The 27,752-nt window shown below is 43.0% G+C and overlaps 1 protein-coding gene across 3 annotated transcripts in view; it reads left to right on the plus strand.

The window, feature by feature from the left end:
• Positions 1–27,752, plus strand: part of znf423 (zinc finger protein 423) — a 245,230-nt gene that overhangs the window by 202,339 nt on the left and 15,139 nt on the right. For all 3 annotated transcript variants that reach the window (XM_063004163.1, XM_063004165.1, XM_063004164.1), the window contains 2 exons: positions 8,131–8,262; positions 13,165–13,280. In XM_063004163.1, the coding sequence (XP_062860233.1) occupies positions 8,131–8,262; positions 13,165–13,280 (248 nt within the window). The remainder of the gene's footprint in view (positions 1–8,130; positions 8,263–13,164; positions 13,281–27,752) is intronic.

Consider the following 27,752-nt stretch of genomic DNA (forward strand, 5'->3'; position numbering starts at 1 on the left):
GCACTTTTCAGCCTTCGGTTTACATTCTAAACACAAACAGCCAAGCAAACGAACAATAAATCCTGCGAGTGTGTACAAGGTTGCGAGTGGTCTGGAAATGCATATATATGCAGGGCGCATGTAGCTGAATACAAATACGCTGCCCACTGGAACTCTGATTAGCCGGACAACAAGAATCTTTGCGCTAATATTTCGCCTCGATCATGAAAAGTTTGCCCATCACTGTTAGCATGGTCACGGCAAGGTCAGTGTGCTGTACTAATGCCCAGTACATTAGACTTTCTGCTTTTGGCTGATTTCTCCACTGCTTTGATTGCACTGGGCTGCAGGCCCCTGCCCACCTCTCCCTGTGCCATCTCTTTATCAGCATGTGTGTGTGGAAATGAGAGGCAGAACCGCCCAGCGGTAGATCTGGGCGACCAGCGGGCAGCCGCTGCCAGACCAGGCCAAACTGCAGGGGTACGCTTCCACAGATGTGCGCCGATTGGTTGCGCACTGATAAAAAGGGCGGAGCTAAGAGTCAACAGGGGGCCGCGATTCGGGCACCCCGTAAGTGGCACGTTGAGCGAGGCTGTATTTTGGCAGATGAATAAAAGCGAGGAAGGATGACTGTTAATTTGCTGGCAACTTTGTGCTACAGCTGGTCCTGCAGTGCTTTATGGGTAATGAAGTTCTCTGGAGAAGAACACTACAGTCTAACAAGGCTTAAACCGAGTAGCGAGTGCCAGTTGCTTTGTTACTGCTAATTAAGGTGGTAATTTTAATTCGAGCATGGGATGTCTGAGAGAAAAAGGATAAAGGAACAGTCCGGAATTATTTTTTTACCTGATCAGCTGTTCACATCTGTCGAGTTTAGGAGATTATCACAGATAATAATGTTATCATGAAGTATTAAATAATTATGTAATGATTTTTTGCTTTAGCAATAATATGGCATTTTTATTATCTTAGATTTGAATCACCACCTTTAAATGTCTAATGTAGATAAAGTGGATGAGGTAAAAGCTTACATACACCGATCGACCATAACATTAAAACCGCCTCCTTGTTTCTGCACTCACTGTCCATTTTATCAGCTCCACTTACCATATAGAAGCACTTTGTAGTTTTACAATTACTGACTGTAGTCCATCTGTTTCTCTGCATGCTTTGCTAGCCCTCTTTCATGCTTTTCTTCAATGGTCAGGACCTCTACAGAGTAGGTATTATTTGGGTGGTGGGTCATTCTCAGCACTGTAGTGACACTGACATGGTGGTGGTGTGTTAGTGTGTGTTGTACTGGTATGAGTGGATCAGACACAGCAGCGCTGATGGAGTTTTTCAATGGGCGCAAGTCACACAGTAACACCCTGGACGGGGCGCCAGTCCATCGCAGGGCAGACACACATACGCACACACATACACACACCCATTCACCTATAGGACAATTCATTGTCTCCAATTAACCTGACTGCATGTTTTTGGACTTTGGGAGGAAACCGGAGCTCCCGGAGAAAACCCACGCAAACACGGGGAGAACATGCAAACTCCGCACAGAAAGGACCCGGACCGCCCCGCCTGGGGATCGAACCCAGGACCTTCTTGCTGTGAGGCGACAGTGCTACCCACCGAGCCACCGCATAAAATCCGCATTCCTAATTTATTACAGATTATCATTAATTATGGCCAGTGAGTTATCTGTACCCATATAATTAGGGTTAGTTTGACTGCACCTATCAACAGTGTTTTTGGGTTTGTGAAACAGTGGTCTCCTGCCAGGGTTGGAAACAAAACCCAAACTGTCACCTGTTGCTAAAAGAAAATTAGGTTGGATGATTAAATGTAACATCAACACATAAAAGGTTTTTATGAATTAGAAGGGGCCGGAACGTGGGTGACACTATCCACATTTGAGCAATTGATCCACTTTATTGTTCAAAAAATCCACAATAAACCTTCAGAATTTACATTTTAAAGTATTCTTATAATATATGATATAGAAAATAATAAATAGTATCTATGGCCATAAATATCCAGCAAGTGCAGAAAGCATCAGTCTAACTATCTCCCTCATCCCTATACCAGATTTTCTCAACATAACGTTACAACATCCTAAAAATGGCCGCCGAGTTGCCGTTTCGGAGAAGTCGGAATCATTGACGAGCAAAGAAAAAGGAGAGAAGCATACGGCTTGGAACGAGACTTTGTTTGTTTGCTCGTGTGCATGAAGGTCGGGTTCTGTGGGTTGGAGGGATCCAGCTTCCCACTGTTATGTAATCTGATAGGAGATTCCAAGCTGGTCAGCTCCATATGCCGTCCGCCACTGCCAAAACTATCTGGAGCCGGAGACTCCATCTCATTTGGCAGCCGGAGAGAGTGCAAGAGAGCAAACTAAAGAAAGAGCATTTTGAAAATATTTGCCGGAGCTAATGAGAAATGTGTGAATTACACCAGCAGCCGGGAGAGAGAGAGAGAGAGAGCGAGAGAGAGAGGATGATGTAGTAATTCACTTCTTATAGCTCTAAGTCTAAAAGGATTGAGTAGCAGGACTGAACCAATGTACGATACATTAAATCCACTTACCATATAGAAGCACCTTGAAGTTCTACAATTGCTCACTGTAGTCCATCTATTTCTCTACATACTTTTTTAGCCTGCTTTCATGCTGTTCTTCAATGGTCAGGACCCCCACAGGACCACCACAGAGCAGGTATTATTTAGGTGGTGGATCATTCTCAGCACTGCAGTGACAATGACATGGTGGTGGTGTGTTAGTGTGTGTTGTACTGGTATGAGTGGATCAGACACAGCAGCGCTGCTGGAGTTTTTAAATATCGTGTCCACTCACTGTCCACTCTATTAGACACTCCTACGTAGATGGTCCACCTTGTAGATGTAAAGTCAGAGATGATCGCTCATCTATTGCTGCTGTTTGAGTTGGTCATCTTGTAGACCTCCATCAGTGGTCACAGGGCGCTGCCCACGGGGCGCTGTTGGCTGGATATTTTTGGTTGGTGGACTATTCTCAGTCCAGCAGTGACAGTGAGGTGTTTAAAAACTCCATCAGCGCTGCTGTGTCGTATCCACTCATACCAGCACAACACACACTAACACACCACCACCATGTCAGTGTCACTGCAGTGCTGAGAATGACCCACGCAGCTCTGCCATGCAGCTACTGTTTGTACTTAACCCTCTCAGGTCTAGGGATGCCATACAGTGGCTGACCCCATGCTCTGACCCCAACAGGGATATATCATACATTACCAACACTCACCAACACTCACCCACATTTACTGTATATGGTCCTTACTGTATAGAGGACCTGAGTATGAGTCTAGTCTCTGCACACTGTCTGGAAGACGTTTCTGAGTGTATTTGGGTTATGGACTAGCTTCTTGTCCAGAGTGTATCCGTGCCTTACGCCTAGTGTTTTTGGGTAGCACTTGACCCACTGTGACTAGGGATGCCATACAGTGGCTGACCCCACGCTCTGACCCCAGCAGGGATATATCATAAATTACCAACACTCACCAACACTCACCCACACTTACTGTGTATGGTCCTTACTGTACTTACTGTATAGGGGACCTGAGTATGAGTCTAGTCTCTACACACTGTCTGTAAGACGTTTCTAGGTGTATTTGGGTTATGGACTAGCTCCTTGTCCAGAGTGTATTCGGGCCTTACGCCCAGTGTTTCTGGGTGGCACTTGACCCACTGTGACCAACCAGGATAAAGCAGGTAGTGAAAAATTAAATGGTGCCAGCCAAGGTCATAGAAGTGCCAGTACACACAGTACAATATAGGGACACAGTGTAGTTTAGGGACAGTGGTAGCCTAGTGGGTTATCAATTGAAAGGTTGAGAGTTTGAATCCCAGCTCTGCCATGCAGCTACTGTTGGACCCTTGAGCAAGGTCCTTGGCTCCAGGGATGCTGTACGGTGGCTGACGCCACGCTCTGACCCCAGCAGGGATATATGACAAATTAAGGCATTCTATTTCATGAATTGTTACAACATTGATGTTATGACATCATAAGTATGTCACCCTCTACCCTTATATATATTTACATATATGGAAAAAGATGCTCGGAGGGGGGTACGAGAAGGTTGATGGGTAGCTCCTGGGATTGTTTCAGCACTCTGTATATTACACAGTACTCTGTGTATTTATGTGTAAGTGTGCGGGAACAAAACACAGAAAGAGAGTAAGTAGGTAGTAGTAGCTCCTAGGACCCCTCCAGCTCTGCAGTGTGTGTGTGTGCGTGTGTGTGCTCTGCTTTGGCCCACATTGCCACCCCCACCGGCACGGGTCAAGCTCAGCGTGCTGCTGCTTCTCCCTGCTCTCTATCCTCGAGTTGCCATAGCAACACACCTTGAGCTCGCCCCCTAGAGAAGCCCGGTTTGCCTCCACCCCTCTTTTTGCCCTGGCCCCCATCCCTTCTTCTTCCAACCTCCCTCTCCTTTCTCTCCCGACTTTCTCCCTCGTTCCCTCGCTCGCCATCCGGCCCATCAATCTGAGGCCGGAGCTGCAGGGCCTTAGGGCCGGGCGAGAGGGGCCGAGTCCGGCGGGAGCCACTGCTCCCATCCACACAGCTCATTTATGTGCCAGAGCACACTATGGGGGGTGATGGGAGGAAAAAGAGAAGCAGGGTAGAGGAGGAAGTAATAAGCAATGTACAGGATGAGGAATATGGAAGATTGAAGAGGTTAGGGTGTGCAGATATAGGCATGTCGAACAGAACTCCTCCTGGATCCCAGTGGTCAATTACCTGAAAGCACATTGGCCGAGCACTAGCAGTAGCCACTGCAGTGATGATGCAGGATGAAGGTCTGTTCTGTTAGTGGAATAACAAGCTGAAATGATACATAATTACTGCCTACCCCACAATGCATCTCTGCACTTCTTAAAGCCTGTTTAATTTTGTCTACTTCCTGTTGCTCTGTCCACTACCTATTAGCACTAATTGCACATTCATATATTATAGTGGTCACAAACCTTTCATTTCCTTGCTGTTACTCATTGCTTTTCATTCTATGTCTTGCCTTTCACCACTGGAATCATCAAACCAGGCAGGAACCTTTTCAGAAATGCTAAAACACTTTCAGGAACTGTGACTAAAGGTTTGGCTGGTCTAGTGTACCCAGCTAGTTCTGGTAATCAAATGTCCTAAGTGTCACTGAGGCCACAAAAAAGAACGTTTTCTCAGAGGCTTACATAAAAATAGCTTCATTTTCTGAACGCCTAAGCCATAATTTTGTTATTGATTTGTTTTAAAGGTTTTTGCTAAGAATTTCAAAACTAATTTCTCCTAAAATCCTGGAATTATTATTATTATTAATTTATTTTTATTATATTTTTATTATGGTGTTATAATTATGATTTTATTATTGTTATTATTATTGTTATTATTATTATTTTTAATTATATTATTATTACATTATTATTATTATATTATTATTGTTATTATTATTATTACTATTTAGATAATTATTTATTTTTAAATTATATTATTATTATATTGGTATTATTGTTGTTATAGTTTTATCATCATTATTATTATTATTATAATCTGGAATTTTCTCTTTAGAAGTTGTATTATTATTATTATTAAATTATTATTATTATTACATTATTATTATTATAATTATTACTATTTAGTTATTTATTTATTTTTAAATTATATTATTATTATATTTTTATTATTGTTGTTATAGTTTTATTATTATTATTATTATCTGGAATTTTCTCTTTAGAAGTTGTATTATTATTATTATTATTATTATTATTATTAATAATTATTTTTATTAATTCAAGTGCCGTCAAGTTAATTAAGACTCCTGTTGACCTATGATTAGTCTCTCTTCAGAACATCCTGTTTATGTGTGTCCTCAGGCCTCTTAATAGCGTGTTTCTTTTTCCTCTAATTGTATCCGTCTACCCTGTCACTGGCCATCCTCTTCCTCCTTTACCTTTAACTATTTTGCTGTAATAAATGAATCTTCACTTTTTTCTTGAATTCCTTGGCTTTCTTGTAATCCAGCATACATATGCAGTAATATCTCACATTCTTCACCTTTTTTAAATCCTGCTTGCACATCTGGCTGTCCTCTTTCAGTGTAATTATCTTCAGCATAATTTTACTGGCAGGTGATGTGAGGGATTGGTATTGGGATAGAAACTGACCTCTTCCAATCTACCAGCCATTGAGTGGTTTAGCTGGCGGAATTTAGTCATCAGTTTAAGCGAATCTTAGATTGATCTCAGGGCCTATCTTGGCATTTCATTTTTTCTTGCCTGTATCATTTGTAATGAAACAATCAGGTCTTCTTTCTCAGTCAGGGTAATAATGCTGTAAATTATAAGTGTTTTAGGTGTTTAGTGTCTCTCGCCGCTTCTCCAGTCAGGCTGTGATGTTCTTGTCCTGCTGACAAGCAGCTCCGGTGGAGTTTTCTGACTCTGGTTAGCTGATCGATCCATCAATCAGTTTAGCTCCCCAACCTTGTGCTATTGTCTTTTGTTCAGCAGTGACTGAAATTGAATATGTTGTACTTTTAGAAAAGCTGTCGACTAGCCCTCATCTCTACTGCCTCCAGCAGAAAAAAAAACGAGGCATCATGAACTGTCTGCTTTGATATGGTTGCCATTTTGTTGATGGCATCTTTGGCAGCCTGTTCTTGAGTCTTTTATTAGGCTTATGTTGATTCTGCTTGTATGCAGTTATAATACAGAAGCCGTTATTTGATGTGTACGTGTGTTAAGCTGTAGAATGGCTCGCCAGTAGTACCGCACTCTCCATCCCAAAGCGTACCCTGCTAGCTCCACTGATCAAATACGCTCCATGAGATGCAACATGGGACTGGTTGATGGTGACTAGCCACTGTAATCACACACACACACACACACACACACACACTGGAGTGGAGTGCTTAGTGTTACAGCCGAGGCTAAAAAAGAGATGATGGAGCATGTTGCTCAGTGCCCGATCAAACCACAGCAGGTCTCACAGACAAGAGTACATAGAAAACGACACACAACGACAGATACGGCCCCCCTAGCTACCATTACTTTTGGCCGGACAGCCCAATTATCCCTTTGTTTTCTGCTTTCCTTAGCAGAATTCCTTTCCTCTTGCCATACCCCTCTCATTTCCCCAATGTTCCTCTTTGGTGTCATTGCGCTCTCCTCCCTCCCTCAAGCTCATTTGAAGCCTCTCACTCTCTCTGCCACACCACGGCTCATATAAAATGTCCTCCGAAAGCCACCTGACACACGGCATTGAATCCTGACCTCTAGCCTACCGATGCTCCCTACTGCAGAACATACCTTCCACATCCAATGTCTTTAAGGAGAAACCAAAACCTAGAAATCTCCACACCTTATAATCCTCAATACCTCTCCCTCCCTGTTCTTTCAGACAGGATTAGGATGTCCTTCGAGCCACATCTAGATTGGAATCATCACAGGTGGTGGTTTAGGAAGGCATTTCGGGACGATATGTCGGCAGGGGTCCTCGATTGATCGATCGAGTTTATTAACCCTGCCCATGACCGGAGCTCAGAGGAATCCGTAATGGTGTCTCTACAATCCCAGATCATCTTGAAAGTTGGTGTACTAGGGGATTGGCGTGTGCGCAGGGGTGGGGGTCTGGAGATGGGCACTGTGATGGAGCGCTGGCAGGCAGGCAGGCAGGCAGAGCTCAGGCCTGTGTGGCGTATGGGTGATAAGAAGCGAGCAAAGACACCCAGCCAGGACCTGACGCCCACCTTTCATCTGTCCTGCTATGGATGGGCATGGGGTCCGGTGATGTCACTCCGGACGGCTTAAAATAGAGCCGCGGGCAGGGGGGACGGCACTGTACCTACAGCGCTTGGGGGCGGCAGGCAATTACCGGTCGGGAAAAAGACAGAACCGGGCAGAGGAGGAGGGGAGGAGGTTGGAAGGTGAATGTAGGATGGTCAGACTGGTCGGAGCTAAAAGTGAAGACTTTGATTTAAGTATCATGTATAAAATTATGGTTGGCACAGATTTGAATTACGATTGTCCATTTTTTCGGTCACGCCCCTCCTTTCCTTTCCCTTCCCTTCTCTCGGGCCGATCCCACCGCTGTGTGTGTAACCTGTTGTATTATGTGCTCTTTGGTTGCAGAGGAAGGCATCAATCACGAGTGCAAGCTGTGTAACCAGATGTTTGACTCTCCGGCCAAGCTCCTATGCCACCTGATCGAGCACAGTTTCGAGGGCATGGGCGGCACCTTCAAGTGCCCCGTCTGCTTCACAGGTAAGGGGGCTTTACCCAGGGTGCTAAGGGCATAGGGTCAGGGACAAAAAAGATATATCTGTGGACGCACATCACACACGTATGTATAACACAACACGAATTACAAAGCAATCACTTACAGTGTCTGGTCATGTATCCGAACGTGTGTAATTGCACTCATTCATGTAGGGTAATGATGCATAATAACACACGGTTGCTTAGGTCTGTGTTCACTGGAAATGCAACTGCTCTTCATTATATGCTCTCTTGCACATGTTCTTTAATGCAGCCCCTGATCGTGGGCAATTAAACGCATGAGTTTGTTTATAATCTCTTCCTGTCTGCACTTGTTTGCTTACTGTCTGAGTGACTGAATGATTTTATGATTAAATTGTTAAGGTGTTAAAGGACAAATAGAACACCTTTATTACTGATCAGCCATAACATTAAAACCACCTTCTTGTTTCTGCACACACTGTCCATTTTATCAGCTCCACTTACCATGTAGAAGCACTTTGTAGTCCATCTATTTCTCTACATACATTTTTAACCTGCTTTCACCCTGTTCCTCAATGGTCAGGGCGCCCACAGGACCACCACAGACTCAGCACTGCATAACATAGTGTGTGTTGTGCTGGTATGAGTGGATCAGACACAGCAGCGCTGCTGGAGTTTTTAAATACCGTGTCCACTCACTGTCCACTCTATTAGACACTCCTACCTAGTTGGTCCACCTTGTAGACAGAGACGATCGCTCATCTATTGCTGCTGTTTGAGTTGGTCATCTTCTAGACCTTCATCAGTGGTCACAGGGCGCTGCCCACGGGGCACTGTTGGCTGGATATTTTTGGTTGGTGGACTATTCTCAGTCCAGCAATGACAATGAGGTGTGTCTAATCCTCTCATACCAGCACAACACACACTAACACACCACCACCATGTCAGTGTCACTGCAGTGCTGAGAATGATCCACCACCTAAATAATACCTACTCTGTGGTGGTCCTGGGAGAGTCCTGACCATTGAAGAACAGCATGAAAAGGAGCTAACAAAGCATGCAGGGAAACAGATGGACTACAGTCAGTAATTGTAGAACTACAAAGTGCTTCTATATGGTAAGTGGAGCTGATAAAATGGACAGTGAGTGTAGAAACAAGGAGGTGTTATGGCTGATCGGTGTATACACATGGACAGTACAGTACTGGAGCTGAAAGCATTAAGGGTCTTGTTTAAGGGCCTATCAGTGGCTGCATGGCGGAACTAGGATTCTAACTAGTTCTAATTGGTAACCACTAGAAGCTCTAACCACTGGGCTACCAATGTCCAGTCCCATGAAGCAGTTGTAGTACAGGAATAGGCAGTGACTAAATTGGCTGGACAAAAACAATCAAGGTCAAAGCAAAAATCTGTATTGTTATAAATGACTACGACATATAAGATTTAAGCAACCAAACATTTTATAGGGACCTTTTAGGCTCATAAACTCTCTCTCTCTTTCTAATCTCCCTACCATTAATCCTTTTGTCCACTCAATTCTGTGAAATAAAACTACATTTATTATATATTTCACTTTATAACTCATAGCCAATATATTTCTCTATGGACATAATTCTAAAAGAAAATATTATGACAGGTTCTGTGTGGCAGAAGAGGATAGATAATAAAGGTCAAAATGAAGGAGTCAGGGTGTTTCGGTCAGTCCAGCTCTCATGCTGCGTTCACCATGAAGTTAATGAGAACTGACCTCCCTGTTGAGATGCCTGGTGGGACTGGAGGCCTCCTGGGCAGACTGTACCACTCCTGCTACCCCCGCTTAGCCTGCTGGTGTGATGAAAGTAGAGCAAGGAGAAGCCATATTATTTTAAAAATGAACCTTATATTACAGAGAATGTGTTAGCACGGGTCGAGGACGAATGCCAAAATGGTGCCAAATGTTTCTCCTGGACACAGATTTATGTGATACATAATAACATAATATTAATATTATTATTAGTACATAATAAATATTTCAATCAGTCAGTCAGTGGCTCGGTGGGTAGCACTGTCACCTCACAGCAAAAAGGTTCTTGGTTCCATTCCCAGGTGAAGCTGCCTGGGTGTTTTCTGTGTAGAGTTTGCATGTTCTCCCCATGTCTGTGTGGGTTTCCTCCAGGAGCTCTGGTTTCCTCCTACAGTCCAAAGACGTGAATGAATAAATAAACAAATCAATAAATCAATGAGTAAATAAATAGATAAATAAATGGATGAACGAATAAAAAATAAATAAATAAATGGATTAAATAAATAGATGAATTAATAAATAAATGTACAAATAAATAGATGAATAAATAAATAAATAAATGATTAAATAAATAAATGTATAAATAAATGGATGAATGAATAATAAATAAATGGATGAATAATTGGATGAATGAATAAAAAATACATAAATGGATAACTAAATAGATAAATGAATAAATAAATGGACAAATAAATAAATGATAAATGAATAAAGAATAAGTAAATAAATAAATAAATACCTAAATAAATGAAGTAATAAATAAATGAATGAGTAAATAAATAGATAAATAAATGAATAAACAAATAAATGAAGTAATTAATAAATAAATGAATGGATGAATGAATGAATAAAAAAAATGAATAAAAAATAAATAAATAAATGGGTGAATTTATAAATAAACAAATACATGTATAAATAAATAGATACATTAATACATAAATGGATTAATAAATAAATGGATAAATTAGTGTATAAATAAATGGATAAATGAATAAGAAATAAATGAATAAATAAATAAATATATTAAATAAGTGGATTAATTAATAAATAAACAAATAAATTAATGAATGAATAAAAAATTAATAATTGAATAAATGTATAAATGTATCAATTAATAAATAAATAAATAAATAAATGCATAAACAGATGTATGAATTAATACATAAACAAATAAATGAATAAATAAATAAATAAATAGTAAAAGTTTTTTTAAAAGCACCTTAAGGACCTTTTCTGCTAATCACTCATCCAATCACCCATGTTCACATTTAGCAATTTATTTGCTTTGTTCTGTTTTGTTTTATGTAACAACCATGCAAACTCCACACAGAAAGCACCCACACTGCTCCACCTGGTAATTAAACCCAGGATCTTCTCGTTGTAAGGTGATGGTGCTACCCACCGAGCCACCGTGCCACTGTGTGTCAACGATACGTTACATCTGCTTCTCAGAGCGTGGCTGCTGAGATACAAATTCATCTCAAGCCCTGCTTGTAGCCCATCGTAATGGACAGAATGACCGCTAAGAAGCTTAATGTTTGTATAAAACCTTTCTGAAGGTCTTTCAGGTGAGTCGAGTCGATGTGTGTGTGAGTGTTAGATTGTGTGTATTGTGCCGAGCATTAGCAGAGGTCAGAGAATAAAGGGCAGGTTTATAGAGAAGCAGGGTAATCCGTTCACTCTCTCCAGGGTAAAACCTTCTTTCTACATTACGCTAAACGGCTTCTGGGTGTGCGTGTGGCCGGAGGTATGTTGTGAAAGTCACTTTGAACTGCCTGTCAGCTAACAATTGGGAATCAGAAATCATTATTTGAGGTTGTCAACATTATTGGCTGGAGTGTTTAAATCTACCCTGTTAGCCGTGACTTTTGCGCTTCCCATCTTTTGTGCTGCACATTGTGATTGGCACTCATTTACCAAGAGCTTATGGGTGCAAAAACAGATGCAAACAGGTACAAAATAACACCAGCATGAAGTGTGCCGGTTACTCTACATCTTGACCTTTGGGGCTAGTTAATGGAAATAGATTCATTTATGGCCTGCAGTGTGTTAATGCAGAACAAATGCGCCCTTTGTCAGATGTTACAAGGGAAGAACAGATACTTACTTAATGCTCCATTTGCACTGTGGTTGTAGTTATTATAGCAAGATGGATACTGCAAAAAGCTTAAAGGTTGAAAGCTTATTTGTGTATATTTTAAATATTGTTTTGAGTTTATAGAGTTTAGTTTAAACAAAACAGGAACTAGAAAAATTATTGCCAAAATAATAATAATAATAAATAACTCACAGATTTATTGAATCCGCTAGGACGTGTTTTGTGTTGTTAAGGCTAAGGTTGTTAAGGGGAGATATGTATCTAATTGTACACTTCAGGTATTTCAGGAAAACAATGTGCACACTGACCACACTGATTATAGTGATTAAAAGTGGTGGCTGTAATTGATTTCTACATCGGTGTGCGTCCTATATACTAGGCGGCCAGATGGTGGGCCTTGAGTTTGACATGTCTGCTTTATACCATGGATGTCAAATTATGTACATTTGTCCCCGTCATTCATCCCTCTTACAAACATCCTCATGGTTGCTCCCTCTTTCCATGTTGGTTGCTTCCCCCTTACAAAATGTAGGTACTCGGTCCTCTTTTAAAGTTCGACTCTATTCCTGTGTGGCTTATGAATAAGTGAGAGACCGTCTCTCCTCCTGGGAGCCTTAATAATTTATACTCTCTACACACATAGCAAAGGTAAGTTTACTGAAATGAAAAAAGTCGAGAAATGCACAAGAACAGAATTGAAAATCCCGAGGAAAAAAAAGTACGATGATTTATTGATAAATACAGCAAGTCCTGGAGGGCATAGTTTAGCCTACCTACAGTTTCCATCATCTCTTCCATTTCTTTGTCATCCCCTATTCTCTCAAAGAGCCGGGGAACTTATTGCCCCGAGTGTTGCCTTGCATCATTTTCACAAGACTGTACATTCTCCCGCGCTAAAATTGGTAGTTGTGGTGTGATTCTCTCTTATAGTACATGACCGGCCACCAATTTAATCATTCGCTCCCCTCACTGGTCATCTAACATCACTCTTCCTGAGCGAGCAGTGACAACGTTTTTATAAAATCATGTTCTTCTTTCCTCCCCAGTGTTTGTCCAGGCCAATAAGCTTCAGCAACACATCTTTGCCGTGCACGGACAGGAGGACAAGATCTACGATTGCTCCCAGTGTCCGCAGAAGTTCTTCTTCCAGACTGAGCTCCAGGTTAGTCCCATATATTCTACACTTCAATTTACTCTCTATGACGTACAGGTTGAATGTGACAAATCGGAGCTGAAATCCTGCTAATAGGCTGTTAGCGCTGTTTATTGTAACTCGGGCTCGGGCGGGTACAGTGGACCTCGGGGCAGGACCGTGTGGGTCGTGAGAGATGCAGATGTGAGACGAATCAGGGCTAATGAAGGAATTAAAGGAGAAGACGAAGTACATTCTAGGGCTAGTAACGAGTCTACGTCTGACCACCTGCTGATAAACCCTGCTATACACATGCGCTTTCACACACGAGAACACACACACACACATCGACATGCATACTAGTCGTGCCTCACTGTAAGATAATATCCTAGTGATATTTAATATACAGTATACACCGATCAGCCATAACATTAAAACCACCTCCTTGTTTCTACACTTACTGTCCATTTTATTACTGACTGTAGTCCATCTATTTCTCTGCATGCTTTCTTAGCCCCCTTTCATGCTGTTCTTCAATGGTCAGGACCCCCACAGGACCACTACAGAGTAGGTATTATTTGGGTGATGGATCATTCTCAACACTGCAGTGACAATGACATGGTGGTGGTGTGTTAGTGTGTGTTGTGCTGGTATGAGTGCATTAGACACAGCAGCGCTCACTGTCCCTGCTGGACTGAAAATAGTTCACCAACCAAAAATATCCAGCCAACAGCGCCCTGTGGGCAGCGTCCTGTGACCACTGATGAAAAGTCTAGAAGATGACCAACTCAAACAGCAGCAATTGATGAGCGATCGTCTCTGACTTTACATCTACAAGGTGGACCAACTAGCTAGGAGTGTCTAATAGAGTGGACAGTAAGTGGACACGGTATTTAAAAACTCCAGCAGCGCTACTGTGTCTGATCCACTCATACCAGCGCAACACATTAACACACCACCACCATGTCAGTGTCACTGCAGTGCTGAGAATGATCCACCACCTAAATAATACCTGCTCTGTGGTGGTCCTGTGGAGGTCCTGACCATTGAAGAACAGGGTGAAAGCAGGCTAAAAAGGTATGCAGAGAAATAGATGGACTACAGTCAGTAATTGTAGAACTACAAAGTTCTTCTACATGGTAAGTGGAGCTGATAAAATGTACAGTAAGTGTAGAAACAAGGAGGTGGTTTTAATGTTATGGCTGATCGGTGTATATGACCTGTGTCTGTTGCAGTGGAAAGGAGGTGATTCATCATTCCACCTTCCCTCCCTTAGACACAGCCAGTTATTTACATAAAAACAATTGGCTGTGTCTAAGTAGGTGGTAACAATCCAAAGTTAAATTAAAAACATGTTCATGCCGCCTACCTCTCATATACATATACAGTGTATCACAAAAGTGAGTACACCCCTCACATTTCTGCAAATATTTCATTATATCTTTTCATGGGACAACACTATAGACATGAAACTTGGATATAACTTAAGAGTAGTCAGTGTACAACTTGTATAGCAGTGTAGATTTACTGTCTTCTGAAAATAACTCAACACACAGCCATTAATGTCTAAATGGCTGGCAACATAAGTGAGTACACCCCACAGTGAACATGTCCAAATTGTGCCCAAAGTGTCAATATTTTGTGTGACCACCATTATTATCCAGCACTGCCTTAACCCTCCTGGGCATGGAATTCACCAGAGCTGCACAGGTTGCTACTGGAATCCTCTTCCACTCCTCCATAATGACATCACGGAGCTGGTGGATGTTAGACACCTTGAACTCCTCCACCTTCCACTTGAGGATGCACCACAGGTGCTCAATTGGGTTTAGTCCATCACCTTTACCTTCAGCTTCCTCAGCAAGGCAGTTGTCATCTTGGAGGTTGTGTTTGGGGTCGTTATCCTGTTGGAAAACTGCCATGAGGCCCAGTTTTCGAAGGGAGGGGATCATGCTCTGTTTCAGAATGTCACAGTACATGTTGGAATTCATGTTTCCCTCAATGAACTGCAGCTCCCCAGTGCCAGCAACACTCATGCAGCCCAAGACCATGATGCTACCACCACCATGCTTGACTGTAGGCAAGATACAGTTGTCTTGGTACTTCTCACCAGGGCGCCGCCACACATGCTGGACACCATCTGAGCCAAACAAGTTTATCTTGGTCTCGTCAGACCACAGGGCATTCCAGTAATCCATGTTGTTGGACTGCTTGTCTTCAGCAAACTGTTTGCGGGCTTTCTTGTACGTCAGCTTCCTTCTGGGATGACGACCATGCAGACCGAGTTGATGCAGTGTGCGGCGTATTGTCTGAGCACTGACAGGCTGACCTCCCACGTGTTCAACCTCTTCAGCAATGCTGGCAGCACTCATGTGTCTATTTTTTAAAGCCAACCTCTGGATATGACACCGAACACGTGGACTCAACTTCTTTGGTCGACCCTGGCGAAGCCTGTTCCGAGTGGAACCTGTCCTGGAAAACCGCTGTATGACCTTGGCCACCATGCTGTAGCTCAGTTTCAGGGTGTTAGCAATCTTCTTATAGCCCAGGCCATCTTTGTGGAGAGCAACAATTCTATTTCTCACATCCTCAGAGAGTTCTTTGCCATGAGTTGCCATGTTGAATATCCAGTGGCCAGTATGAGAAAATTGTACCCAAAACACCAAATTTAACAGCCCTGCTCCCCATTTACACCTGGGTCCTTGACACATGACACCAGGGAGGGACAACGACACATTTGGGCACAATTTGGACATGTTCACTGTGGGGTGTACTCACTTATGTTGCCAGCTATTTAGACATTAATGGCTGTGTGTTGAGTTATTTTCAGAAGACAGTAAATCTACACTGCTATACAAGCTGTACACTGACTACTCTAAGTTATATCCAAGTTTCATGTCTATAGTGTTGTCCCATGAAAAGATATAATGAAATATTTGCAGAAATGTGAGGGGTGTACTCACTTTTGTGATACACTGTACATATACAATAGTCAAGTGTTAACCATAGTGCAGTCAGACCTTTTTATGTGTGTTAGTGTGTGATAGTGTAAAGCAAGTTCTAGCTGAACAGAGAGCTCTATTCCCAAAAGATTCATGCTCAAGTGCACAGAGCAAGTGTTCAGAGTGGGCATCTGACAGGTCATCAGAAAGCAGCCCGGGTTACTGTTTCATTCCTTGTGAGCTGGACAAACTCCTCACAATATGCAGCATTTTTAAAACAGATGTCTGTCTCTCTGTGCACACATACACTGTAGCTCTAAGCAGACTTGTGTTGCCAAATATACTAAGATCACGTGTATAAATGTATACATGAAATCGCTAAATTGATATACTTATTTGTGATTTGGTCCATATGAATGTGTTTAATCATATTTATGAAATATTATCTCTCATAATTACATGAATTAATGTAAATTCCCTAATTCTTGCCTAATGTTATAACATACAAAGCAAGACTACCTCCAAAACTCTAGACAGTGTTACCCATGTTCCGGGAGGTCTTAATTTATGGTGGACTGGTTTTTGGTGGTTCTTGGTTTGCATCCAATACTTTAGATAAATTTCCACTCAGCATAAAGCAACAGTTTATGTAAATTTTAAAAGTAAAAGGTGCTGACAAAGAAGCCCAGTTATATATATGTTATATAAATATATTGCCTTAGGTGTGAATGTGTGTTTGTGTGTGTGGGTGTGTGTTTGCCCTGTGATGGACTGGCAACCTGTTTCCCACCTGTTGCCCAGACCCAACGTGACCCTGAATAAGTTAAAGCAGTTGTAAAACAGACAATGAACGAATACATACATATATACATACATGCACCACTGCTTTCACATCATCATCACATGAAAATCTTCTTCCCCTAAAAGCTTCTTTGAGCATCCAAAAAGGTGGAAATCAGATGCCACTAAATCTGGACTATAAGCTCTCTCTCAGTCTCTCAGACACAACCAAAAACCAAAAATATGAAAGTGCAGAAACTTTTTGAAGATCCCTCATATAAATGATATATATACACCGATGAGGCATAACATTATGACCACCTTCCTAATATTGTGTTGAACCGTCAAGGCATGGACTCCACTAGACCCCTGGTTTAGGCTCTGCTGTGGTATCTGGCACCAAACACATCCCACAGATGCTCTATTGAATTGAGATCTGGGGAATTTGGAGACACCTCAAACCCGTTGTTGTGCTCCTCAAACCATTCCTGAACCATTTTGCTTCTGCTGATCAGGCCACAGCCATCCATTTTGGCCATGAAAGGGTGTACATGGTCTGCAACAATGCTTAGATAGGTGGTACCTGTCGAAGTATCATCCACATGGATGGCAGGACCCAAGGTTTCCCAGCAGAACATTGCCCAAAGCATCACACTGCATCCACCGGCTTCTTCCCATAGTGAATCCTGGTGCCATGTGATTAATTAGGTTCTGGTTGAAATTGTATATAGGCTTGATGATTGATCCAGGAGAACTAGCACTGTAGACTTAACCTTCATTTACTAGGCGTTATCATGGATGTAGGGTAGTAGGGTTGGGCACCACTGTGATGGATGATAGCTGAGCTCTATGGACAGCTGGCACTGAGGGCTTAACTCTTGGGTTTCTAGACATTTTACACAGCCACAATATTAATAGTGTTTTATTTATTTACCCGTGCAGTAAAGTCCTGGGTTCTTCAGCACTGCTTGGTGCACTTTTAGGACTTTCTGCTGAATTGCATAATTGATTTCATTGACTTTTCATCTCTTATGCTGCTTATGGGTCAGACAGATTGAGGAGGCCAGGTTGGTGCATAATTCAGCTCAATGAGGCTACAATGGGCAGCTGGGGTCAGCTCCATCCTACCCAGACCCTGCAGCATTTATCTTCCTGAGCTATAGGCCACCAGCCTGCATGCTGCACACACATGTGCGTATATGTCTTAGTGGGGGGTGGAAGAAGCGGTGTTGGTTGTTAGAGTGATGTTAATAGCCTTCTCATACCAATATATTCGGTTTCATCTTTCAGGAAATGAGATAGGTGAGGTGATGGTGTGACCTAAATCTCCCATAAGCCCCCCACTCTCGCGGTCACTCCATGTAGCCTCACCCCCAGCCATGGAGTGACAGTGATGTACAGCCGGCGGTGCTGGGCATATGGCCGGTCAGTCCATTTAGCAGCAGGAGGAGCGCTGGACCCTGTCGGTCACTGTCCACCTCGCCCCGAGGCCGGCCGGCCAAGATATCCACTCCAGTTGATGGCCCAGTGGGCACAGTCTCCTTCTTCTATCCATCCCTCTGTCCCATCCTGCCCCATTATGTCCATGCCAGACCTTGAGCTCCAGGCCTCATTTGGCTGGTGTAGACAAATCAGTAAGGAATAGTGAACTTAGTAGTGCACTTGTGTTTGTAGATAATAAGGGGCCTTATGTTCCCTGGTCTCTATATTGAAACAATGCCCAATTTCCTCTAAGCACAAGGTGTCAAATTGTGTTTTCCTCAGCAACTTTGGCAAACGAACTACTGTTTAATTTACTTTTTAATGATTGAAGTGGGGCTAGTCTGCTACAAGCAACACAAGACGGAGGGCATTGGGGAAAGCTGACCCATCTGTGCAGCCAACCATATAGATGGATGGACAGACGGACAGACAGACAGACAGAGACATTTACAGTACATTATATTTTACATTATATATAGATAGACAGACAGGCGAACAGACAGAAAGATGGACAGACGGATGGATAGACAAACAGACAGACAAAAAGATAGACGGACGGATGAATAGACAGACAGATAGAAAGGTAGACAGACAGATGGACAGACAGAAAGACAGGCAGACAAATAGACAGGCAGGTAGGCAGACAGACGGACATAAACATATAGACAGACAGGCAGACCTACCGATCGACTGGCAGTGATAGCTCAGTGGTTAAGGTACTGGACTAGTAAACAGAAGGTTGCCGGTTCAAGCCCCGCCACCACCAAGTTGCCACTGTTGGGTCCCTGAGCAAGGCCCTTAACCCTCAATTGCTCATCGTGTTCCACTCATTGTGTAAGTCGCTTTGGATAAAAGCGTCTGCTAAATGCTGAAAATGTCAATGTAAACAGACAGACAGATAGACAGACAGACAGACAGACAGACAGACAGACAGTGTTGATATTGCAGTAGTATATTTATTATAAACAATATGTAACTATGTATTATCCAAATACATTATGATAATCAAGATATATTTGCATACATTGATGAGGCATTACATTATGACCACCTTCCTAATATTGTGTTGGTCCACCTTTTGCTGCCAAAACAGCGCTGACCCGTCGAGGCATGGAGTCCACTAGACCCCTGAAGGTGTGCTGTGGTGTCTGGCACAAAGATTTTAGCAGCAGATCCTTTAACTTACAGTGGGGGAAATAAGTATTTGATCCCCTGCTGATTTTGTAAGTTTACCCCCTTACAAAGACTTGAACAGTCTATAATTTTTATGGAAGGTTTATTTTAACAGAGAGAGACAGAATATCAACAAAAAATCCAGGAAAAAAACATTAAATAAAAGTTATAAATTAATTTGTATTTAAATAAGGGAAATAAGTATTTGATCCCCTACCAACCAGCAAGAATTCTGACCCCCACAGACCGGTTATGTACCCATGAGGCACACAAATTAGTCCTGTCCCTGTATAAAAGACTCCTGTCACAGAATCAGTTTCTTCCGTTCAATCTCTCGACCACCATGGGCAAGACCAAAGAGCTATCAAAGGACGTCAGGGACAAGATTGTAGACCTGCACAAGGCTGGAATGGGCTACAAGACCATCAGCAAGAAGCTTGGTGAGAAAGAGACCACTGTTGGTGCGATAATTCGAAAATGGAAGAAATACAAGATCACAGTCAATCACCCTCGCTCTGGAGCTCCATGCAAGATCTCACCTGGTGGGGTAAGAATGATTCTGAGAAAGTTGAGGTCAGTCCAGAATTACACAGGAGGAGCTTGTCAATGATCTCAAGGGAGCTGGGAGCACAGTCACCAAGAAAACCATTAGTAACACACTTCGCCGTAATGGATTGAGATCCTGCAGTGCCCGCAAAGTCCCTTTGCTCAAGAAGGCTCATGTACAGGCCCGTCTGAAGTTTGCCAATGAACACCTGAATGATTCAGAGAAAGCTTGGGAGAATGTGATATGGTCAGATGAGACCAAAATTGAGCTCTTTGGCATCAACTCCACTCGCCGTGTTTGGAGGCAAAGAAATGCCCGGTGGGGATGGTGTTCTTGGGGTCATATCCAGCATTTCTCTGCTCCCAGCTCCCTTGAGATCATTGACAAGCTCCTCCCGTGTAATTCTGGACTGACCTCACCTTTCTCAGAATCATTCTTACCCCACCAGGTGAGATCTTGCATGGAGCTCCAGAGTGAGGGTGATTGACTGTGATCTTGTATTTCTTCCTTTTTCGAATTATCGCACCAACAGTGGTCTCTTTCTCACCAAGCTTCTTGCTGATGGTCTTGTAGCCCATTCCAGCCTTGTGCAGGTCTACAATCTTGTCCCGGACGTCCTTTGATAGCTCTTTGGTCTTGCCCATGGTGATCAAGAGATTTGAACGGAAGAAACTGATTCTGTGACAGGAGTCTTTTATACAGGGACAGGACTAATTTGTGTGCCTCATGGGCACATAACTGGTCTGTGGGGGTCAGAATTCTTGCTGGTTGGTAGGGGATCAAATACTTATTTCACTTAATTAAATACAAATTAATTTATAACTTTTATTTAATGTTTTTTTTCTGGATTTTTTGTTGATATTCTGTCTCTCTCTGTTAAAATAAACCTTCCATAAAAATTATAGACTGTTCAAGTCTTTGTAAGGGGGTAAACTTACAAAATCAGCAGGGGATCAAATACTTATTTCCCCCACTGTATATAGGCTGATGTCTGATGGACAGCTTAATGCAACTTTCAGTTCTGATCAACTATAGACTTTGTAGACTTTCCGAAGTTCTGTTTGTGGGATGTGTGTGTGTTTGTGTGTGTGTGTGTGTGTGTGTGTGTGTGTGTTTGTGTGTGTGTGTTAATGAGGTTGGATGGATGGTGGACCCTGGTCAGCATGGCCTAACCATCAAGCCCTCCCCATTATCCACACTCAGGGCCAGCCCCTGTTAGTCCTCACAGTTCCCATGAGCCCTTGCAGGACACTCACTGCATCATCCGTTTCCCATCCTGCTTGGCCAATTCCCCCCTCAATCTCTCTTTCCTCCTCCTAACTCAGTTATTCTCCTTTTTCTGTGTTTCTGTCTCTCACATTCTTTTTGACACTTTCTCACCCCCACATGAGCCAACCGCATGCATTTTTCAACCCGCTTTCTCCATCTCTCTGGCACTCTCTCACTCCTTCTCTCTCTGTGCCTCTCCCTCGCGCCCCATAAATAGTGCAGACGTAAGCTGGTAAATAAGTGATGCTTCGCCCTGATCGGCGCAGCAAGACCCCCTCTACCAGACCCCGGCTTTTTTTTCTGGAAACTTCAGAGACTTTCTTCACACTGTGTGTGTTTCAGTGTGTGTGTGTGTGTTTTCCTTCAGCTGTTGTTTTGTTTCCCTTGCTATCCCCTTACACACCCATCCTGCCCACGATGCTGGCCCCTCCGTGGTCGCCACTGTCACTGCGTCCGACACGGCCCTTCGGGGCGCGGCGCAGTCTCCCCACGACTTGCACCCTGGCGCGTGTGTGTACGTGTACACTGTTTCCTTTAGCGCTGCTGAATATTTAACCACAGTCAGCGGACTGTATGAGTGTTTGAGTGGATGAGCGAAGAGAACGGTCTTTGGGTTTTGCGGTTGTTTGTCCGTGCCTCTGCGTTCCCCCTGGCGTCCTGAAAGTGTTAAATATTTGAGAGTCCTCGCGGTGAACGTGTTGTGATGTCGGTGTGTGTGTGTAGGAAGTCACCGATGAATTTAGAAATGCCATACGCAGTGTACAGAAGAGGTTTCTTTCTCGCTGTGGTGGTGCGCTTGTGTAAAGCATCTAAACTAAGCTACAAATTATGGACCTTTGAGGGTACAACGTTAGCAACACAAAAAAGGTACTTGAGTACATTTAGCACTCCATTTCTTACAGTTTGGGGTGTCCAAATTTTCCTCCCAATCTAGTCATATCCAATTACCCGATTGCATTATGCTTCCTCTCTACTGATGTTGATCTCCACCCTGGTTGAGGAGAGCCGAGACTGACACACGCCCCCTCCAACACGTGTGCAGTAGCCGACTGCATCTTTTCACCTGCACGAGGCGCGTTCATATGCGGATCAGCTTTGTGTATGGAGAGTCACACCCTGATCAACGCATTATCCCTCGTCTCTGTGCAGGCGCCATCAATCAGCCAGCAGAGGTCATAATTGCATCAGTTATGAGGTCCCGTCCGGCATCCTCTTAGAACAACAGCCAATCGTAGCTCGAGTAGGTGCCCAGTCTGCCGGATGTCAGCTAGCGTGTTTTACCACTGTGTTACCTGAGCGCCATTTTTTAAAATTTTGTTGCTAACAAGGGTTCTCACATGCCCTCTATGAGCTCTTAACGCACCCTCAGAATTGATAATAGAGTCATTAATGAGGTTTGAGTAATATTTAGCGAGGACCAATAATATTGGACAGGGCTAAAAGCAATCATTATTTAATAATTATTTAAATTGCGGTGGGTATAGTTCACCAAGCGAAAGGTAGACAGGTTGCCAGTCCATCACAGGGCACACACACTCATACCTAGGGGCAATCTAGTATCTTCAGTTAACCTGACTGCATGTCTTTGTAATGGAGGAAACTCACCAAACACCCACCTGTTGCAGCCAATAAACATTTTATTATAGCTTCTAACCCTAATTAATGGTTAAGGTAATAATCAGAGGGTTGCCAGTTCATGCACCACTACTGCTGCTTTTGGGCTCTTGAGCAAGGCCCTTAACCTTTAATTGCTTGAATTGTATTCAGTCATAACTGTAAGTAGCTTTAGATAAAAGCTTCTGCTAAGTGCCACAATGTTAAATGTACTTCAACAGTGAGCATTACACTCACTCACTCTCTTAACCGCTTATCCAATTAGGGTCGTGGGGGGGTGCTGGAGCCTATATCAGCTTTTCAATGGGCGCAAGGCACACAGTAACACCCTGGACGGGGCGCCAGTCCATCGCATGGCACACACACATATACACACACACACATTCACCCATAGGGCAATTCAGTGTCTCCAATTAACCTGACTGCATGTTTTTGGACTGTGGGAGGAAACCGGAGCTCCCGGAGGAAACCCACGCAGACACGGGGAGAACATGCAACAGCATTACACATCATTTCTTTAATTATATTTGCAACCAGTTGCAAACAGCTGGTTGCATTATCATCTCTTGTAACATGTGCAACATGCTCGGTTAAATATCAGGATATAGTGTCTCTTAAATATTGCAAGTTTATGAGGTTCATGATTGTTATAGATATTGTTGGTTTGACTTACAGTTTCACTTTGTGTGTGTGTGTGTGCACAAGTGTGTGGCTGTCTGCCCATGTCCCAGCTGCCCTAGCTTGTGGAATGGCACAGTGTTTTATTAGAACAGGGACCTGGGGGACTCTCTTCAGACCCCTAACCCCAGCACACACACACACAGTCTTACACACAAACTTACAGACTCCCCAATCCCCCCTTCACTGTTGATTGGCTGGTTACTTGAGGTGCAGCCTAGAGACTAGAGTTCTGGTTTAACATTGCAAGGACTGGACTGAAAAAAGCACACACTTACTAATACACTACACACAGAGAAACACACACACACACACACACACTTCAGCTTGTGATTGTGTAAAACATCTCAAGACTGTATACTGCAAAATACACTAACACACACTTTACTGTGATGAAACGAACCACAGAAATGCACACTGATACAACAAGGAAGGGACCCTATAACTGAAGCTTTGTTTTAAAATGAAATTTACCCTCAATTACTTAATAAATCATGTAAATTAGTATAATGTGTATTTTCCTATGTATTTTTTACTTGTAAATACGTTTACATATTACAAATTTTAGTCAGAAAAGCATGTGGCACAACCACACATTAATAAAATATTATATTTATTTACCAGGACAGGGGACATAAGAGCCAAAGTGGCAATGACAGAATACAATTCAGAATTAAGAGCTTTGCTCAGGGACCCAACAGTGGCAAATTGGCGATGGTGGGGCTTGAACTGGCAACCTTCTCAATACTAGTCCAGTACCTTAACCTCTATGCAGACGCTTTCATCCAAAGCGACTTACAATTATGACCGAATACAATTCAAGCAATTGAGGGTTAAGGACCTTGCCAACAATGGCACCTTGTTGGTGGCAGGCTTGAACCGACAACCTTCTGATTACTAGCCTAGTACCTTAACTGGTCCTTGAATTTGAATTTGAACATCAGACATTTTAACCCATTTGAAAGCTTGTTAATTCATGTTTTCTGTAAAGTCAATATTATTTTATAATACACATCGCCCACACAAGTTTTACTAAGCCCATTTTACTATTCTGGGCTTGTTCCAGCTAACATAGTAAACTGGCCAGCTTGAAGTTAATATTTGGTAAAACCGCTGTTGACTTTCTCACTGCACTGCTGTGGGACACGAGGCTTGTGGCATAGGGGTGTTTAAAAGGGTGACACAAAGTCCTACAAATTGAGTAAGTGAGGGAGGGAGTGAAGGGGGAGGGAGTGACACGTCATCCCTGACTAGTATGAAGTGGTTGGTAAAGTAAATAAATGCCTAGAAATTTGACTTTATAGATTATTTAATGAAATGCCCCTTTTAAAAGTAACTTGATTGGTCAGACCTGAAACTTCATAGCTGATTACCACAGCTAATCTTGAGTTCGTATCTCAGATCTGCTACCGGCAGGCTGGGCGCCTACACGGACAACGATTGGCTCGTCTGATGGGTTGAATACTGGAAAGAATTCCTTATATCTGATGCAATTACGACCTCTGCTGGCTGATCCATGGCGCATGCACAAAGACGGGGAATAGGGGGGATCAGTGCGTGACTCTCTGTATGCGATACTGAGCCCTATATAAAGCCGCTTTCATAGGTCATGAGTGGAAGTCAGCAACAGTAGAGGGGAAGAAATCGGGTAACTGGATATGAGTAGGTTGGAAGGAAAATTGGGGAAAATATTGAAACTTCGGAGTGTTCAGTAGGTGTAAATATGCTTGGCACGGTGCCACAGCTGGCAGAGCGGGATGGACATAGTGACAAGGGGAAGTTTGTGAGAAGTTTACAAGTCATTCCCGTATCCGGAATACTCGGAGCAGGAGGGGACGTGTTTAAGTTGTTTACTTGTTTTGTTGTTGTTTTGTTTCTCTACCCTCGCTGAGGTGAAGCCTCGGATGAGTTTGCGGCCTGGTGAATTCAAATCAGAAGCGCTCGCCGTGAAGCAACCCGAATCTTTAGAGAAAATCAAGTCGTTCAGATTCGTTTTAGTACGACATGGGACGCGGTTCGGGCTCGACGTGTGTCTGCGCACATGGATCTGCATGTGTTTGCGTTCGGGTAATGAATCACGATGAAGGTACGCGCCGGTCGGTAAATTCCCCGCGCCTCGCCAGACGTCCCCTCCGATCCGTTCGCGAAAACGCCCCTGCTTGAGGCCGTGGTCTATAAGGGAGCGGAGAAGAGAGGGCCGAGATGAAGCGAGAGAGGGAGATGAACTTCAGCAGCTTGGCACACGGGAAGATGTGGCGTCTGCTCTAAATTGAATAATTTGAGGACCGGTGAGAGAAAGAAAGAGGGAGGGGGAAGAGACGGGGAGAGAAGAGACGCCGCAAACGTCGAAAACATCGTTCTCGGATCTGCCACTCATTTTTTTGTTTCGATTTTTGTACCTGGAATCGTCTGGTGACAGAGGGACAGTCGACATATGACAGAGGGAGGAGTGTGTGTGTGTGTGTTGTCTGTGTCCCAGTTAGACATGACAGTTGAGCAGGCCTCTTCGGCAGTGCTACAGCATTGCCCTGCGTGCCGCGTTGTTGTCTCGCTTGCAGGTTGCCAGATTGGGACAGTACCTGTCACAGCTTTTGACAGTGACATACGAGTGCAGGCTCTGTCCCTAAACATCGAGCAAATGCACACAAACATTCACAAACACCCACATACTGGCTGGATTTCTGTCTTTGTGGGATATTTCCAGCGGTTTTACCCCTTTTTTGTAAGCTGGATCACACTGAACCCTAAAAGAAGACACAATTTTTGTACATTAAACAAAAATTTATTTATTACATGAGGTCCTGACAGAATTTTGCCTGTAGTCTGTCATCATGAGGACTATTTAATAGACGGCTTCTGAATTTTAATGAATAATCAGTAACATTTCTGATGTGATGGTCCATCCTGGATGCCTCCGAGCCCAGAGAAGTCGACGCCACTTCTGGACATGGTTAATATAAGGCTTCTTTTTTGCACAGTAAAGTTTTAAGTGGCATTTGTGCATGTAACTCTGTATTGTAGTGCTTGACAAAGGAAATCCTTCACCCATGTGGTTATATCAGCTATTGTTGAGTTGAGGTTCTTGATGCAGTGCCGTCTGAGGGATTGAAGATCACGGGTGTTCAGCTTAAGCTTGCACTCTTGGCCTTTACAAACTGAAATTCCTCTCGATTCCTTGAATCGTTCGATGATATTATGCACTGTAGAGGGAGAAATATGCTAATCCCTTCCAATCTTTCTTTGAGGTACATTGTTTTTAAACATTTCAATCATTTTCTCACGCATTTGTTGACAAACTGGAGATCCTCTGCCATCTATACTCATCAAAGACTCAGTCTTTCCTGGATGCTGCTGTTTGGAATCACCTGTTTGGAATCACATCATTATTCAGTTTTTTCACCTCATTAAAAGCCCTAAATTGTCACTTTTTTGGAACGTGTTGCAGGTCTGAAAAGCAGGAACGTAGGTATATTAACAAATGAAATGAAGTTGAGCAGATAAAACATGAAATATCTCAGGTTCAAACTGTCTGCAATCAAATTAAAGTCAAAGTAAACGTAAGAAATTTTTATTTTATTTGTCCCAACTTTTTCTGACATGTAAAGCATTTTATCGTCTGGTTTTAATTTCATGTTCTTTTAATTGTAACTATATTTGCAAAAAGCCTTTCTGAGGTTCTAGATCTCAGCAATGTTTTAATGCTTTTAATAGTTCCTTATGTAAAGCACTTTGAATTGCCACTGTGTATGAAAGGTGCTATACAAATAAACTTGCCTTGCCTTGCTGCAGGCACTGTCAGTTGTGCCCACTAGGGGGTGCCCAGTCGACCATATTGCACTTTTTTAACGTATATTTTTATTGGGTGTGTTGGGTTGTGTTTTTATGCTCAGGCCTCACGTCGAGGTGTAGCACTCCAGCACCAATAACACGGCGTATTACGTGATGGTATGCTCCTCTAATGATCTGACACAGAGCACACACACACTAGCAGGAGTTCTTCACACAATCACAATTCAC

The sequence above is a fragment of the Trichomycterus rosablanca genome, chromosome 11, assembly GCF_030014385.1.
Source record: "Trichomycterus rosablanca isolate fTriRos1 chromosome 11, fTriRos1.hap1, whole genome shotgun sequence".
Taxonomy (NCBI): Eukaryota; Metazoa; Chordata; class Actinopteri; order Siluriformes; family Trichomycteridae; genus Trichomycterus; species Trichomycterus rosablanca.